This window comes from Python bivittatus, unplaced genomic scaffold (genome assembly GCF_059951505.1).
Source record: "Python bivittatus isolate LINGU-HERP-01145 unplaced genomic scaffold, Pbiv_v1 ctg000980_np1212, whole genome shotgun sequence".
NCBI lineage: Eukaryota > Metazoa > Chordata > Lepidosauria > Squamata > Pythonidae > Python > Python bivittatus.
The window spans coordinates 14,632,820-14,649,193 of NW_028277125.1; the positions used below are offsets into that span (position 1 = coordinate 14,632,820).

The 16,374-nt window shown below is 39.4% G+C and overlaps 1 protein-coding gene across 13 annotated transcripts in view; it reads left to right on the top strand.

Annotated features, from left to right (window-relative positions):
* TNIK (TRAF2 and NCK interacting kinase) overlaps positions 1-16,374 on the top strand; it is a 298,380-nt gene that overhangs the window by 160,471 nt on the left and 121,535 nt on the right. For all 13 annotated transcript variants that reach the window (XR_015794405.1, XM_088132086.1, XM_025172923.2 and 10 more), the window contains one exon: positions 12,763-12,873. Coding sequence is in view for 12 of the 13 variants with exons in the window: in XM_088132086.1 (XP_087988212.1) it covers positions 12,763-12,873 (111 nt within the window). In the remaining variant the exon portion in view is untranslated. The remainder of the gene's footprint in view (positions 1-12,762; positions 12,874-16,374) is intronic.

Consider the following 16,374-nt stretch of genomic DNA (forward strand, 5'->3'; position numbering starts at 1 on the left):
TTTATGTTTAAATGGTTATCACCTGCCTTGAGGCCTCTGGACAAGAAGACTGAATATAAATGGTTTATCTCAATAAATAGACAAACAAATAGCCAGCCCTCTCTGGTTTCGAGAGAGCCTTAACCACAGTCTTGGTCCTAGTGCAGGCTTTAACTCAGGAAAAGTTTGGCAACACCTTTTCCAACTAACAGATTTTATTAAACTTGTCAGAAATGGTGCTGCCCAACTCCTCCTGATTTTTGGCCACTGCAGACTAACACGAGTCTCCTACTACAAAGTCTATCTTGAGAAGCCTAACTGCAAACTGGCTTAGGGTATTGTGTGAGTTTGCCCAGTAAAAGTAGCATGTACTTAATTAGGATGCCGGAAGATGACTCTCCTTCTGGTCACAGGGAAGCCAAATTTCTAGAAGACAAGATTATCAGTGGCTCCTAGTCTTGAAAAGTGGGTGCTGCATCAAGGCATGAGAACAGCTTACCTCTACATATTAGGTGCACAAGAGTAACAGTGGGAAACCATGGCTGCTGTATTTTCTATCTGTTGACTTCTTAGATGCATTTGGTAGTTCTTAGTGCAAGAAGGAATGCTGGTTAGAGTGGCCTAGACTTGATCCAACAGGGCTGGCTTCATGTCCTCAAGTTCTCAGTGGCAACCCCATGCCAGGTTTGTAGTTCCTCCTTCCACACTGGAATTCATATTAAAAGTTACACTTTGTTTAACATCACTATGTGACGCTTTCCTTTGCTTTAACACTGGCTGTTACAAGCAGAAGCAGAGAAAAACACAACTTGATGATGCTGAGATAAGGTCTAAGTTGTCTGCAGGTTATGAAAAGCAATCTCAGTGGAGTTTGCAACAGTTCTTTCTTCAGCATCACCCAAAAGAAGGTGGGATATAAATACAAATGCTTCTGGTTTTGTTATGTTTTGTTGCATTTATTTAAAAGCTTAGAATGCATCTTTTCTTGCAGGTCTGCAGTTCAGCACCTGTGCATTGTTAAACTTTAATGTGGTTCGGAGGATCTGTTTGTTTGGGGGGGGTTTGCTAATTTCTGGGGTTAGTGCATGATTTGAATCACCTATTCAGAAAGTGTTGTTGGGCTGCAGCTGAGAGGTGAATGGTACATTTTGTTCTACGTGAGCAAATAACTACGTTTTAGATGCCTAAATTGAATTAGATTAGATTTAGATTGAATTAGAACTGGTGACAGTTCTATCCTTCCTGCTCTGGAGATAAATACATCTTTATTTTTCGCTGTCATTGTTGTTGGAATAAAACTCCTTGATGATAGGGCCAAAGTAATTCTCTTTATCAGTCCTCTGCTGAGGTGATAACGGAGGGGTGGAGGGGAAACCAGAACTTTTTCAATACAGATTATGATCTCTCTGAAATAAGGCAGGTTTCTGACATATTGTATGGCTATCATGCTTGAAGTGCCCCTTTCTGTTTTCCCTGCACATACTGCTCTGTAACAAGAAAAAAGCCAACAGGGTCTATTAAATGTTGTCACTTTCATCAAATATGAATGCCGTGTGCCACAAATTCTAGCCTAACTGCACTCTGGAAGACCAAGTGCAGGGTCACCATTCTTAATACCGAGGGAATTGGGTGCAAGGGTCTAGCAATCACCTCCAGGATCTGTAGAATTCCAGTGTCTTGCCTTGTTTTCAAAAATCATCTCTTCAAATTATTTGTCCTGATGGGAGGACAGTTGCTTAGAACATGGGAAAGAATCATTTTGGTCACCATACCAAGGTACATTTTGTTCTATGGAAAAGGGTTTATTTTGTCTTTCTCTCTCATTCTGTGTCTAAGTTTTTGTCCTGTTGGGCTGAAAAATTAGTGGGTGAGTGCTTATTTTAAGGGAACTGATCCTTCCTATTCTTATTTATGTATTTATTTATTTATTTATTTATTGGATTTGTCGCCGCCCATCTCATTAAATGACTCTGGGCGGTTTACAAAACAATTGTAAGCTGTTTTTATCTGCTTCAGTTGTCTTTCATTTTAACTTTTATATTGTGGCTTAATTGCTTTTAGCTTCTGAGCCACCTTGAATACTATGTGTTGGGGAAAGGGGGTTATGCGTTTTCTTGATGAATATTGCAGTGCTGCACAGCTTCTCTGTTTATAGGAGCTGCCAGACTCAAGACACTGGCAATAGCCCAGTAGATATATTTTATGCACAGCAAATATACTTTGATGACTTTAAAACCTTCCCAGCAAAGTTAGCTCTCTTTGGCAATCATGTCTTAAAATGGTTTGGGAAACTTGGGTATTGGCAGGGCATGAGGCATAAAATCCAAATGCTAGCTTTAACATCAATATGTGAGGACACCTCCTTATTATTGTTTGAGAGTACTGCCCCCTTTTCAAAAATACTTGTGAAGAAATTGTTCAAAATTATAACTTATAGATAATATTGTTTTAGGTATTGAATTTGACTTACAGATCTCTGCATCTGGGAAATCAGATGAGAATCTCAATCAGCCTTCGCTAATAGGGAAGGCCATTCTGGGAAATGTGGGCTTTGATTGGGGAATTCTCGGAGTTATAGCTATTTCTGGAGGATGCCAGATTGAGCATGGTACTTTGAATATAAGACTGGGACATGGGAACCAGGATGAACCACAGTATGGGATTTAAGGCTTTCAGATCTGGCTTGCATTATAATCAGGGTAGTATGAGGACTGTTCCCAAACTTCAGAATTGTCCCTTTTTTCCCTTGGCCTTTGACTGGCTTTCCTTCATTTCTGCCCTCCCTTGCTTTGCTTCACCTTCACCTCTTTCTTGCTGCGTTCAAACCTCTCTTGTGCTAAGAGTGTGCCACTTAGCGTGGCAGATCCTAACTCCCTGTGGTGGAATGTGGGTTTCACTCAGACAAGAGGGAGGGGAATGTTGAGCTGTTACAGAAAATATATCTGAATCTTGGGGAAGTAGAAAGCATGAGAAAGAAGCTCAACTCAACTCTGCCTTGATTGTGTTAGCATAAGTTGAAGTAGAGAGGGGCTCTGACAGGCTTTCAAGATTTGGTTTCAATACCCTAAACCCATTAAAGTACATTCCAAGGTTCCTTGCAACTCCTGTTTCCTGACTCTGCCTATCTCAAAAGGCTGACACTACCCAAGTTATTTTCTAAAACCCCTAATGGGGGGGATTTGACAAATGCAAGATTAGGAGTTGTGGCCCAACACATTTGAAGGGGATCAGTTGACAGTGATCTTTGTGCATTTTCTCCTCTCATTTCATTTCATATGCCTCCAAGTCCCAAAGGAATTGGGGAGGGGAGAATACCCAACACACGCACCCATGGACACACACAACTACACACAAGTGTATGTGTGTTAATGCATTAATTACCTTCAGACTGTCTTGATTCAAGGGCACAGAAGACATTATGCAGATAAGTCCTGGCTATTCTCCCAGGCCTTGTGGTTGGGTGGACGGACCCTCCTTGTTACGTATATTTTTAGTTATCTGGATTTGGCATCTTGTTTATTTCCCTTGCTGTATTTCTATTTATTTTGTCATATTTGTGTATTTTTTTTTATTGTGACCTGCACAGAGTTGACCTGGAGTTGGGTGGCACCAAAGATGAAGTAAGTCAATAAAAAATAATTTTAAAGACCATCCTTTCCCAAATAATTTTATTGGAACATAGAACAGGTCTTTATTTCCATAGCTCTTTAAAGACAAATCTTTTCCCTTTTAACATCTGGCAGGGTTTACACTCTCCAACAGATGCATCCCCATCTTATTATAAGATGATGTATTAATGAGCCACCAGGATATTCTCTGATGCTGAGCTGGAATCTACCATGTAATTTTTCAACAGTTTTCTTCCCTTGTGAAAAGGGCTTCGATTTTTCGACTTTGTTGCCAAGGTGCTTTGGCTTATTTTGTAGCTGGAGAGTGTTGGAGGATGATACTGCTGTTGTCCTTGATTTTTGCTGTTGTTCTGCTTTTGATCTTTCTGTCACTTCAAGGCTTCCTTGGCTGTCCACACTTCCCAAAATGGATCATGACCGGTTTGTTCATTTAGGTCTTTCTGGATTTAAGGCTATAGATTTAAGTCTCAGTGAGGCTATAGACCAGGGGTTGGCAACTATGATTCACAGGCCAAATCCGGCCCAGCGCCTGGTTTTGTAGAGCCTGTGAGCTAAGAAGGGACAGGCAGGCAGCAGATGACCAGGCTTGAGGCTCAGCTGAGCTCTGGGAATGGGGCATCCTGGGTAGCCGTGGTTTATCAGCAGCCTTCTTGCTGGCAGCCTGGCATCATCCATTAGCTGCCACATTCCTTGGCCTGCAGACCTGCCAGCCATGCAGAGCAGGGGCAGGACTGCTGGAGCCTCTGATCTAGCTTGATTTAGCCACTAAAATATTTACAATCTGGCCCTTTACGGAAAAGAGAGATGATTGTACAGTGAACGACTAGACATTGACGCTCATTCCTTGGCCAGATTGTAATTAATGAAGACTGAGAACCTCACATGTCATCCAAGAGAATTTCTCCAAAATCTCTTGTTTAAAATAAATTTCTAGACTCCCCCTTTTTTGTTTGTTTGTTTGTATCATATGGAATGAGAACCATTTTTCCTGTATGGCAAAAGTATTCTCTTTCTAATCCTTTGGCCGGGAAGGTCTCTCCTCCTCAAATGGGATCAGCATTCTCCATTTATCTGGAATATTGTCCTAGATCAACAGGGCCCCGCCTTGATTTTTGTTCATCTTTAGCCCATTTGATTAATCTCTATCGCTCTATCCAGATTTGCTTTGCAAATTTCACAGGATCAGAGCAATGGTTTACATCAGGGTTTTGCGGGTTTTGTTTTGACTGGAAACATTATTGCTAACTGCTACTGAACAAGGCATGAAGGAAAAGAGAAACAAATCCATTCTATGTGCCTTACTCTTCCAAATCCCATTCTGGAAGTGTCAATATCTTAACACAAAGGCAAACATCCCTAGGAGTATAGGTGCCACCGTGCAGAATGTTTTTCACCTGTCCTTGCGGTCTAGGGTGCATTGAAATAATAAACAGAAAGGCATTTCCCTATCCATGCAATGGCACTGGCCTTTTCTCTGCCCCTCTCCTGTTTGTGCCATCTGAACGTACGCCATCTTCAGAGAGGGAGAGCTCCAGGCTGGTGAAAGCTGGGGGCAGAGTGCTGGAGACGGAGCCATTCCCTTGGGGTTGGGGGAGAGGTGCTTGCTTTCCTGTGTAAGGATGGATCGCTTCCATGGCAACACTACAATTTAGATTTGGAAGCGCTGGTGGATTTATAATGATCCAGTGGGAGGGGGATGAGAGGAAAAGGAAGAGTATATGCAGAATGTACCAGTAAGGTATATGCTCAGAGGGGAGAGGAGAATGTTTAGGATTTAAACTAGTTTCATGGTGGAAACCGGGGGGTCATTTCTAAGTGATTTGGCAAGAGTGTCTGGTGAATACAGAGCCTGTTGCTCAGCCTGCTCTTTGGAGGAGGATGTGAACTCAAACTAACCTTTGGGTTTGGTGAAACATTCCAAGGTTAAATCCAGTATAAATTGACAGGTTGTATGCACTAATACAACTCTTCTGCGCCTCTGTATAATGGCTGCTAAAGCTAAGTAGGAGCTGGTAAATGACGCTTAGGGTTAGGGTTAGCTAGGCCTCATTTGCAGAGATCCAGGCCTAGCTAAATGCTTACTGCTGTACAGGTGAGCAGCGTTCAGACTGGAAGAAAGTGAATTAGCCTACCCCAAGTGTACATGAGCACACGTGCTGACCTGAGTGGGAGTTTAGCATGGGGGAGGAAGAATTGGTGGCAAAGCAAGGTCAGGATAATCAGAATGTGAGGGAGCTGCTGGAGAAGGCAGCTGATCCTGGGATGGGTCCATATTCATGTAGATATGCCAGTATTTATTATAGCAGGGTTTCCCAAACAGCGAGGTGTACCTTTCTTGGGAAGGTACAGACAGAGTCCAGGGGAGGTGTGAAGAACCTTTTAGCTACATCTTTAGAATTAATCCACCTTTCCCAAAGTTTCATTGTATTGTTTTCATTGTTAATTTGTGTTCATTTTGGTGTTTGGATTTTTAGGGGAGGTGTGTACATTAAGATTACACTTAAAGGAGGTGTGATGGCAATAAGTTTAGGAACTCCTGTGTTATAAGGATTGGATTTGTATATCACACTGACCTATTTTTGGTTTAACCATGGTTTCTTGGGTAAGTCAGCCAGTGATGTTCAAATCATTCAAACTGCTTAGTGAAAACTAAACAAACCAAATTATCATTTAACACAGTATCATAGCTGATACAAAGTAGATTCCTAGGTTCTTATGCGCTAAGGAAAAATCTGGGCTGAGATGCTATGCAGATGGACTTTGTATTCTTGGGGGTGATGATCTGTGGATAGCAAGAATTTGAGCCTTGGAGAATTGGGAGGTTAGGTTCCAGAGCCCTGAAAAATGACCTCCCCTCCTCCCCCCAAAAATCACCAAAGTATAAGGAATAAAGCAGAAATAAGGACACTGTACCATTGGCCACCTCAAATCTTGTGACCTCCCACACTGCTTTATTCAGAATAAAGTATAAACAAAAATAAAAAATAAAGAAATAATAATATGTACACTTATTTTCATTGTGGAAGAAATAAAGTCAGAATAGTGGAGATCACTGGGGAAATGGCGAAAGGTCAGGGACATACTTACGTATGTGTGCAAAATGGTGCATGGATCAGAGACATGAACCCCAAACTGCAGAAACCCAAAGACATTTACTCTGGATGTTGAGTTCCAGCCTATATTTATCAATCTAGATATGTGAAACTCTTAATGACAAGGCCACAGATAACAAGGTCTCCTTCTATATTGAAACAAACCTGCTGTTCTGGCCTCACTAATGAGCTGTAAGTAAGCAAAATAGAAAGGGACAGAACATCACTTGAAAACTGTGCGCTCTGTCTCTTTCTGGATGGCCTCTATCTATTCTGTCTTCTGAGCTGTAAGGGGAATCACCCAGCTAAGTGAAGGCCTGAAAATAATAAATACAAAGGCATGAGGCTATTTTCCCTTCCTTCCTTTCCAGTCTTGGAAAGATGGGGAAAATAAAATAAACATGGAGTCCCATAGCACTTTCAAGATTAACTTTTATTGGGGTGTAAGATTTCATGAACAGCAGCTCACTTTATCAGATGCATAGGGTAGGATCACTATTATAAGACCTTAAATACAGAGAATTAAAGGGATGGGGGGGGAACAAGATGGAAAGCTAATAGATTTACACAATTGAGATGAAAACCTCAATTATGCTCAAGCCTTCTGTATGTAGACTGGCATGTTCCAGTCTTCTGTACACAGACTGGCATACTGCTGTTTGCCTATTTTTCATTGTATTGTGCTGGTGAAGCTTCTCAGCTCCACCACTGCTACCTCGATGTCAGTGTTGGAGTATCCTGGGAGGCTGAAATGTTGCACCACTGCCTTGTCATTGTTTGATTCTTTGATTCTTTGAACTCTGATGTTTGATTTTTTGTCCATTTATTCTCTTGTACAGAGTCTAACTAATTTTCCTATGTAGAATCCAAATGGGTATTGTTGGCAGACAAGGAGATAAATCACATTGAAGGATAAGCAAGTGAAGGCACCCCTGATACTGTGGGTGATGTTGATGAGGCTTGTAACAATGCTGTTGGTATAAATCTGGGGACAGATTTTGGACTTTGACTCCTCCCATCCCTCATCATCAGCCATGTTGGTTATTCCTACAGGGAACTGGATTTCTATATTATCAGAAGGGCCACTTACCCGTTTCTAGAGCTTACTTAATATATATCAGTCTCAGTTATGAACATAATAGGATAAACATCTTTCAGAGGTAGAGCATTTAATGGTGGATAAATTTCATCCAAAGTTATAGCATCTAATGGGAGAAATGATTGCCCCCATAAATAGACTCAGGATCTATCTATCTATCTGTCTGTTAGATTTATTCTCTGCCTTTCCTCCAGAAGCTCAATATGGTTTGTAAAGTACTTCCTCATCCATTTTTTTCCCCATTGCAACTTTCCAATAAAATGGAGCATGCTGGGAGAGAGTGACAGTGAGCTGCAGTGGTCTCAGGTGGGTTTGAACTTGGGTCTTCCCAACTCTAATCCAACACCTCAACTACTGCATCACAGTGGCTTTTTTAATCAGAAGCCAGTTTCGTTGAGTGTGTTTTAATGCAGTTGAAGGTAGTTACAGATTCATTAATACTGACAGATTCATTAATATTCTTTTAGTACCTTTTTTAAAGCATTCAGCATTCACTGCATCTAATTTAGCAACAGGTGTGCATGAGTGTTACAGTGGTACCTCGGTTCACGAACTTAATTTGTTCCGCGACACTGGTCGCAACCCAAATTGGTCGCGACCCGAATCAAATTTTCCCATAAGGTTCAATGTAAATACAGTTAATCCATTCTGACCCCTCCGAATTTGGTCGCCAACCGATTTTGGTTGCGACCCGAATCAAATTTTCCCATAAGGTTCAATGTAATTACAGTTAATCCGTTCTGAACCATATGTTTTTTTTTTTTAAACCACAAAAATATGACACAAAGTACAGTACGAAGAGAGAGAACGCTAACCTTGCTCGAGGCGACTTCTGGCATGGAGGACAGGAAGGTGGGTGGGGAGGCGGTTATTGCTTGGAGGGAGAGTCCCCCTCCCTACAGGAAGCCATGACCACGTGTCATGGCAGGGAAAATGGCCGCGGATCCTGTTTGTCACCCAATCCGGCGTTCGCGAACAGAAGCAAAATTTTGCGAACGGAGCTGTTTGTGACCTGAATTGGTCGTGAACAGAAGTGTTCGTGACCCGAGGTACCACTATATATTACATGAATATTAGGATTACAAGCTCTCAGAACTCTCAGCCCTACATTTCTAGTTCTGGGAAATGTAGCTCCATCAAGGGTTGGCTGATGCACTTTCTTGTTAAAAGCAGTTAATCTTAAGGAGATAGAAATAGGGGCAGATGGCTTTGGTTGAATGTTTTGGCAATACAGTGGAGAAGTTCCTCCAGATTAATGGACAAACTGGATACTTAATGTTTAGCACATCTCTTTTATATTACATAACTCCAGTGTGCCATGGAGTACCTGTTCCATTTTTCACCACATTTTAATTTTGAACTGTATATATGAAAATGTCTGTTCACTGGCTTTGGGACTTCAATAAGAAAGACAAATGCTTGTTCTATGTTTTCACTATTTTCATGTTGGCATGCTCCAAACCCAAGTCCTTGCTTATTGTGATTCACACAGATAATCTCTTGGGAATTGTTAGGCTATTAGGGGATGAGTTTGTTCAATAAAAGAGCAGATCCCTAGGACCATTTACTTGATGTAATCTATTGCCCTTCATTTGTTTTGACAATAACTCCCCAGATACATTACCATTGACTGTCCCAGCTGATGGTGATAGGAACTAAATCCAAAAGATCTGGAAGTGAACAGATTGCCCAACCCTAGTTTAATGTACTGAAGTCAACATGAGGCCATTTTCAGGTACATTGTACTGTAAATAGCTCTTCGTTTAGCATTGGATTGCAATTCCTCATAACTGAATGGACTTGAACATGCTAAGTTGTAATTTCTGAGTCCTGTCATACTTGTTACTAATTCCCAATGATCAGGTGTTATGTTATCATATAACATATGGATAGACCCTATGACAAAATATTGCAGTATAGAATGATTCTGCCGAGGTTCCAGACTTCTATATTCCTTCCTTGAGTTGAAAGAGACCATTTAGGCCACCAAGTCCAAACATCTGCTCTAATCCAAATTAGAGCACCTCCAATAGAAGGCTGTCCAGCTTTGCTTAAAGCAGGGATCCCCAAACTCTTCAAGCTCATCGACCCCTTCATAAAGTGTCAGATTGTTCATTGACCCCCAAACATTTATTATATGAAAATAATTTAATAAATACTACTTTAACTAATAGTGCTATGAATTATAATGATGACATCAACCCCTTGGATACTTTCATTGACTACTGGGGGTTGATATTGATCCCTTTGGGGAACCCTGGCTTAAACGAATCCAGTGAAGGGGAGCATGTAATTGTTTCTGTTATCAAACTGCTCTTGTGGTTAGAAAGACAATATCATTTAACCTCAGGACTGTCCATGCTTGTTAGGATTGATGGGAGATGATACTCAAAACATCTAAGAGTATGACATTATCTACCTGTTCTGTTGCTCTCACTAGAGGTTTTAAATCAAGGTCTGGGTGGCCATTGTTGAAGAAGGTTTAGGGGACTCCTGCACTGAACAGAGGGCTGGATTAGATGATCTAGAACAGTGTTTTTCAAACTTGGCAACTTTAAGATGTGTGGACTTCAACTTCCAGAATTCCCCAGCCAGCATGCTGGAAGTTGAAGTCAACACATCTTAGTTACCAAGTTTGAGAAACACTGATCTGTAAGGTTCCCTGCAACTCATATATTTATTATAAATATGTTACATTATGAGTATTATTTGTACATTATAACTGTTTTGAATTAGAAAAGAACTCTAGCAAATGTGCTGAGGCTGTGTGGAAGAACAGCCCACTTGAGCTTAGATGCCCCTGTGCTCATCCTCTCACTCCTTTCTTGGCCTGCCCCATCATTAGGATGACCCACCTGCCAATCAAACAGCAGCTGCCAATCAAATGGGAGGAGGAGGGAAGACAAGATGGCTGCCTGGGAGCTCTCCAGCCACTATCCTCATGAGGAAGAGGCTGAATAAACAGAGCCAAACCCAGGAGCCAAATAAAGAGGCAAACTAAATGATGAGAAAGAGTCAACCAGAAAAGAGGCAGCAGCTGAGAAAACTGGATAGAGAGAGACATTTTTCTTTCCCTCAGACTGGTGTGAGGGAAAAGTTCTTCGAGCCATTTCCCTCAGATGGAGCCAAGATTGGGAAGAAGAGAAGGGTCAAGAAGCCCAGCCAGGAACAAACAAGCTGAAAAGGCGAAGAAAAACCCAAGAATTTGACAGAACAGAAATAGAAAACAGAAACTGAAAAAGTCAGATTGAACTCTGTAGAAAAAGGAATATAGCTCTATAGAGAGTGATGGTACAGGGATTAAGAAACAGGTATATAGAGATCAGCAATAAACAAATATATTAGAGATATAGAAAGAAAAATATGAGAATATAATGAAATTGGAATTCAAAGAATATAATGTAGATAAAGAACTTATAGAAAATAGATGGTTAAAACAGAAAATATTTTTATTATTAAGGTTCATTTCTACACTAGTCTTCAACTTCATGCTTTTTTATTTGTAAGCTTTCTTTTTTAAAACACATGTCTCCCCCCAGCCACTGAAGGGAGATACAAAAAACCCAACCAACTGTCCAAGTTTCCAGTGCTTTGTGTCTATTGAGTCTGGGTCAATCTAATTATTGGTGGTTTAGAAAAAGAAAAAGAAAAATCCATGACAGGCTGTTATTGGTATTAGCAAGAACTGGTACAAGGATTGATGGGACATATATTTTCTTTGTATTAAATTTTTTTTTTTAAAAAAATACCATTTTTCAACATATTTCTCAAGTAAGATGTAGTAGTACATAGAATGCACAAAATGAATATTGAATATTATATAAATATATAGAATAGAATATTTATAACAATATATAAATAGGAAGAATAGCATCAAAAGTCTTTTGAAGCAAGAAATTCTTAAACTGTCAAAAGGGGGATATCTTTTCAAATGACTTAGTGTGGAGGACACTAAGGACAAATTTATTTTAATTTAATACACTTATTCTCCTATAGTTTCTGAATCTGAGAAGTGAAACAAACTAGGAAGCCACCATTTAATGATTATTTTATGCTTTACCTGAAAAAAAATGTGGTTAATGAATTTGCAACAAGCAAAGTTGACTTGTTTGGAAATTAACCATAGTTCATAGTTTGAGCAATAGAAGACATACTAATTATGGCTTCTCAGCTTGGTTGCTCCTCATGAAAAAGAAAGACCAATGTGCCTGTGTTCAGGTTTGTGAAGCTTATATATATGCTGATTTATCAAGCCAGGATTTGTTCATCCAAATGTGACCAGCATCAGGGGTATAATGGAAAAATAATTACTTTTCATAAAGATTAATTTAACTTCCTCGCACTATGAAATCTGAATCATGGCTTTAGTCAGAGGCTTTCGTGCAATTTCCTTACTTGTTTATGATGCTCCAGTCTCCCTTTTTTATTTTAAAAGGAAAATCAACTACCCTTCATTTTCACAAATATATGCAGAAGTGTGGGAGTAGCTTTGACTCCAACTGTTTTCTGAAGCTTTCACAGAAGTTCTGAGACTTCAAAGATTAGCATTCCAACCCATCTCGAGCCATTAGCTCCTTGGGAGTCCTCAAACACTGGTATTTTTCAGCTTCATTTCCTGATCTGTTAACTGGGAGTATTTCTTCTCTGCCTCTTGATGGTTATTGGAATAAATGAATGAAACAGGCAATGCAAAGTGAGTTATGTGCTATACAATTGTTGGAGAGAATATTTAGGTAGTAATATTTGCCCTTTCCTCAAGAAAGTATTTGTTTGATTTCTTCTGGCTATACAAACTGCCTAGGCTAAGGGGAAATTACAGGTGGAGGACTCACCATTATTTAACTTTTTTTTCCTTTTAGCGGCATTGGCCATTGCCAACTAAATGCATTCCACTAGGGTTAGTGCAACCCAGAGGATACTTTCTTTTTAATTATAATAATTGTGCTTTTGTTTCTTTTGCCAGCTGGTGATGGAGTTCTGTGGTGCTGGATCTGTCACCGATCTGATCAAGAACACCAAAGGGAACACTTTGAAGGAGGAGTGGATTGCCTATATCTGCAGGGAGATTTTACGGGTATGTGTCCAAGATGACCTAACCATCTCTCTGTAATTTTGCTGCATCAACCCAGTACAGAAATAATGCTAGTTCCCTCCAATCACATCAGAAGCCAAGGTTGATATATATGGTCCCTCTCTTGGTTTCTTTTCAGGTCAGTTCAGTTCCTCTCTCTTGCTGACCTTAAACCATGGTTCATTATCACACCTATACTGACAATTTCAGATTTTTACTAAAATCACACACCTAGTTAATACTAAATAGCATTAATTCACATATAGAATCATGGTTCTGGCCAACAACTGTAAGAGGTGTAAATTTGTTGGAACAGGCATTAGACACAGGAGAGTTAGTGACGAAGGAGTGAGAGGTAGCGGTTGAGTATTGGAATGTTCTCCCTTTCCATGAGACTCTTCGTCTCCTGTTCCGTCTATCATTTATTACTGTTAAAAGTTGATTATTTTTATGTCCAGGTAGAATTGAGAGGATATCTTTACACTATTCGCTCAACATCTTAAGATAGTCTTTATATTCTGCTATTGTATAAAAATTGTTCAGTGAACTGAGTAACCTATTACTTTAAAGCTTCAGCACATCTCTCTTTAATTAGTAATTAAAACTTTGCAATAGAATCTGAACTGGTAGGAAGGTGAAGGTGAGAAAAGGGAAAGTGTCCATATCTAAGACTTCATTCTGAGTTTATAAATTAATCTGCTAAGAGCTAATGTTATGCCTGTACCTAATCTCTGTTCTGAATTTAGTTGCTTAGAATAGAGTCACAAGATAGAAGATGGCTCCAAACGCTTGGTGGCTAGTCATTAGAGGATTGTATGAATGATTCATAGTCACTTAAATCCAATGTAGAATGAATGAATGAATGAATGAATGAATGAATGAATGAATGAATGAATGAATGAATGAATGAATGTTATTTGGTTCTCCTTCTTACTTGTCTTTCAAACCTACTGTTTCTTTTAGAAGGAAAAATCCTTCTTTAATATTAATAGGAGCAGATGTATCAAAATTAGAATTCCAGATCCCTTTACAGAAATGGGAAAATGACTGGAGGTAGGGATGGGGAAAGATCTTTTCATATACTCCTCCTGCTTTTCCTTTAAAGACGATCCAATGACTGGCTCTTGCAGCAAACTGTTGGACAAGAGGAATGGGAAATGATGTCTTTTGTCAATAATTCACTACCATTTATAATTCTAACTACAGTAAGACTGAGAATCAGGATAATTTCTGGATGTTACTAATGTTCTACATGGAAATCATTTCAGTTTTTATTACATGGCAAAGTCAATTATAATGTGCAAGTTTCACAAGAAACTGAAGACTTGCTATGTATTACAGACTCTCTGTCACCATTTTATTATTTCTTTTATGGATATCCATAAAATGTTCACACTTTAGCTAAATCTACTGGAATCCTCTCAAAGGCCACAAATCCAAAGGCAGATCAAATCAAGCACAGTTTATTTCAGAAGTGGATAGACTTCATGCTTTGGGGATCTGCTTAACTGACACTCTGAGATCTGCTAATTAGAGCCTCCTGCAAATAACACTTAGATACTTAGAAGTGAAGATGCAAAATGCAGGAATAGTTTAACACGCTAACCTTTACACCACATTGACTTTTTACAGGTTGCTCTAAGGTCTTTTTATTCAAACATGGTAATTTGAGAAGGGGGAAGGATAAAAGTCACTTTTAAATAATTGAGAGGTAGAAATCCTTTCTAATCTTCGATTCATATGTACCTTTTGCCTGTTTCTCTTTTAATCAATATAAGGGATGCTATTGTGAGGGTATAACACTTTTTTAAAAAGCAAGTCATGCTCTATGCAATTGGGTGGGAAATAAAAGTGGTGAATCAATCTAGAAAGCAAAGGATATTGAACTCCTATTCTGTCCCTTTACTAGCTGGGATACCATCTCTCTCTGTAGTTAGGTTATAGTAAATGATGCATAAACATTGTTTTGCCATACTTCCATTTTTTGGTTTATTTATTTGTAAGCAAACTGTGACCTGATCTGGATCAGAAGCATCCTTCATGGGATGGGGAAAAGTCTAATCCTTCCCTTCAGCCCTATTTTGAAGAAAAAGAAAACCACAGAGATATACTTGGTGCCAATAAGTTTTTTTTTAAAGTCATACAGGAATGAATTGTGATTTTTTTTAAAAAATGGGAAGGAGAGCTGTGGGAATAATTAGGGTTTTCCCACCCACATGCAATGGTCCCTATCTAGATCAGGCTAGAGAGCACTTCTAAAGAAGTAAAGTAAGACTGAAGTAAAACAGGATAGTAGAAATTTTGTCTGTCATTTATTTTTTTCACCCAGTTGTGTGGATGCTGTGCCCTAAATGCTGATGGTTGCTGCCCATAAAACATGTGTTTTTATCCTCCTAATCTACAGAGTATTTTTGCTTTGTCATTATTTTTTCTTGTGGTTGCAAAGGTCACAATGATTCCCAGTTCTGCAAGCACAATGAGTGTATGTGGTCAGCAGTGATAAACACATAATCAGTGGGACACTGCAATCTCTGGGTAGCAAAATATTAAATGCTACAGTGGGTGGAAGACAGTGGGTGAAATGTGGTCATTTCGGTTCTCAGGAGTATGCTCTTCTAATACATTCTCAGCACCCTACAGGGTTAAGTCAGAAAGAAAGAGAGGAAGCTGCAGAATTCAACCTGAAAATGAAAATACAATCTAAAACATTCCCAAAGTGACAATTGCTATTTGGAGGTGATAAAGCACTTGTTTGTTTAGAGTAAACACTCCAGCTGTAACACTTTAACAACTTGATATGAAAAGCAAGCGTGTGACTCATCAACAGTGGTACTGACTTTCATTTCTGTCTCAAGAAGGCATGGTTGCACAGGCTGGGACTTACATTTATAAACTGGAAAGTCAGCTTCTTAAAATAGACCATGAGCAGTGAATCAGGTTGAAACTGTTGAATTGTTCCCTCACTGTCACAAATTTAAAATGTCAAAAGTTCAGCCAACGCTGTCAGCTTAGCTAGTGGTGGGCCTGCAGTCATCTGGGGTGGGATGACTCCTGATCTTGCACAAAGCTGATCCATATTTTGAATTGACAGTTTGCCAGAAATGAACTTACACATGATATGGATTACTGGCTTGGTGTAAACATTAAGGGCTCAGTCTCCTTAATAGGAACACCATAAGAAGTTGTCCCTTTTTTTTTTTTAATAATGCCATTCATTTTTGGAGTTAACTGTGGCCAAGATTACAGTTTGGTGGAAGAGTATTTACCTCCTTCCACATTTTCTTAATGTTTTGCTTAAGTTTGCCAGTTAATGTTATCACAGTTTCATGTAGGTCCTGTTGATATATAAAAGGAATCTGAGTATTTCATCTGAAATATACAGCTGGCAATGGATGGATGGAGAGATAGAGATAGATAGATATGCATGTTTCAAGTACAACATAATATGTACATAAATTCCATATATTTTTATAATCAGTAAACATGCAACTCCAATTAAAAAGG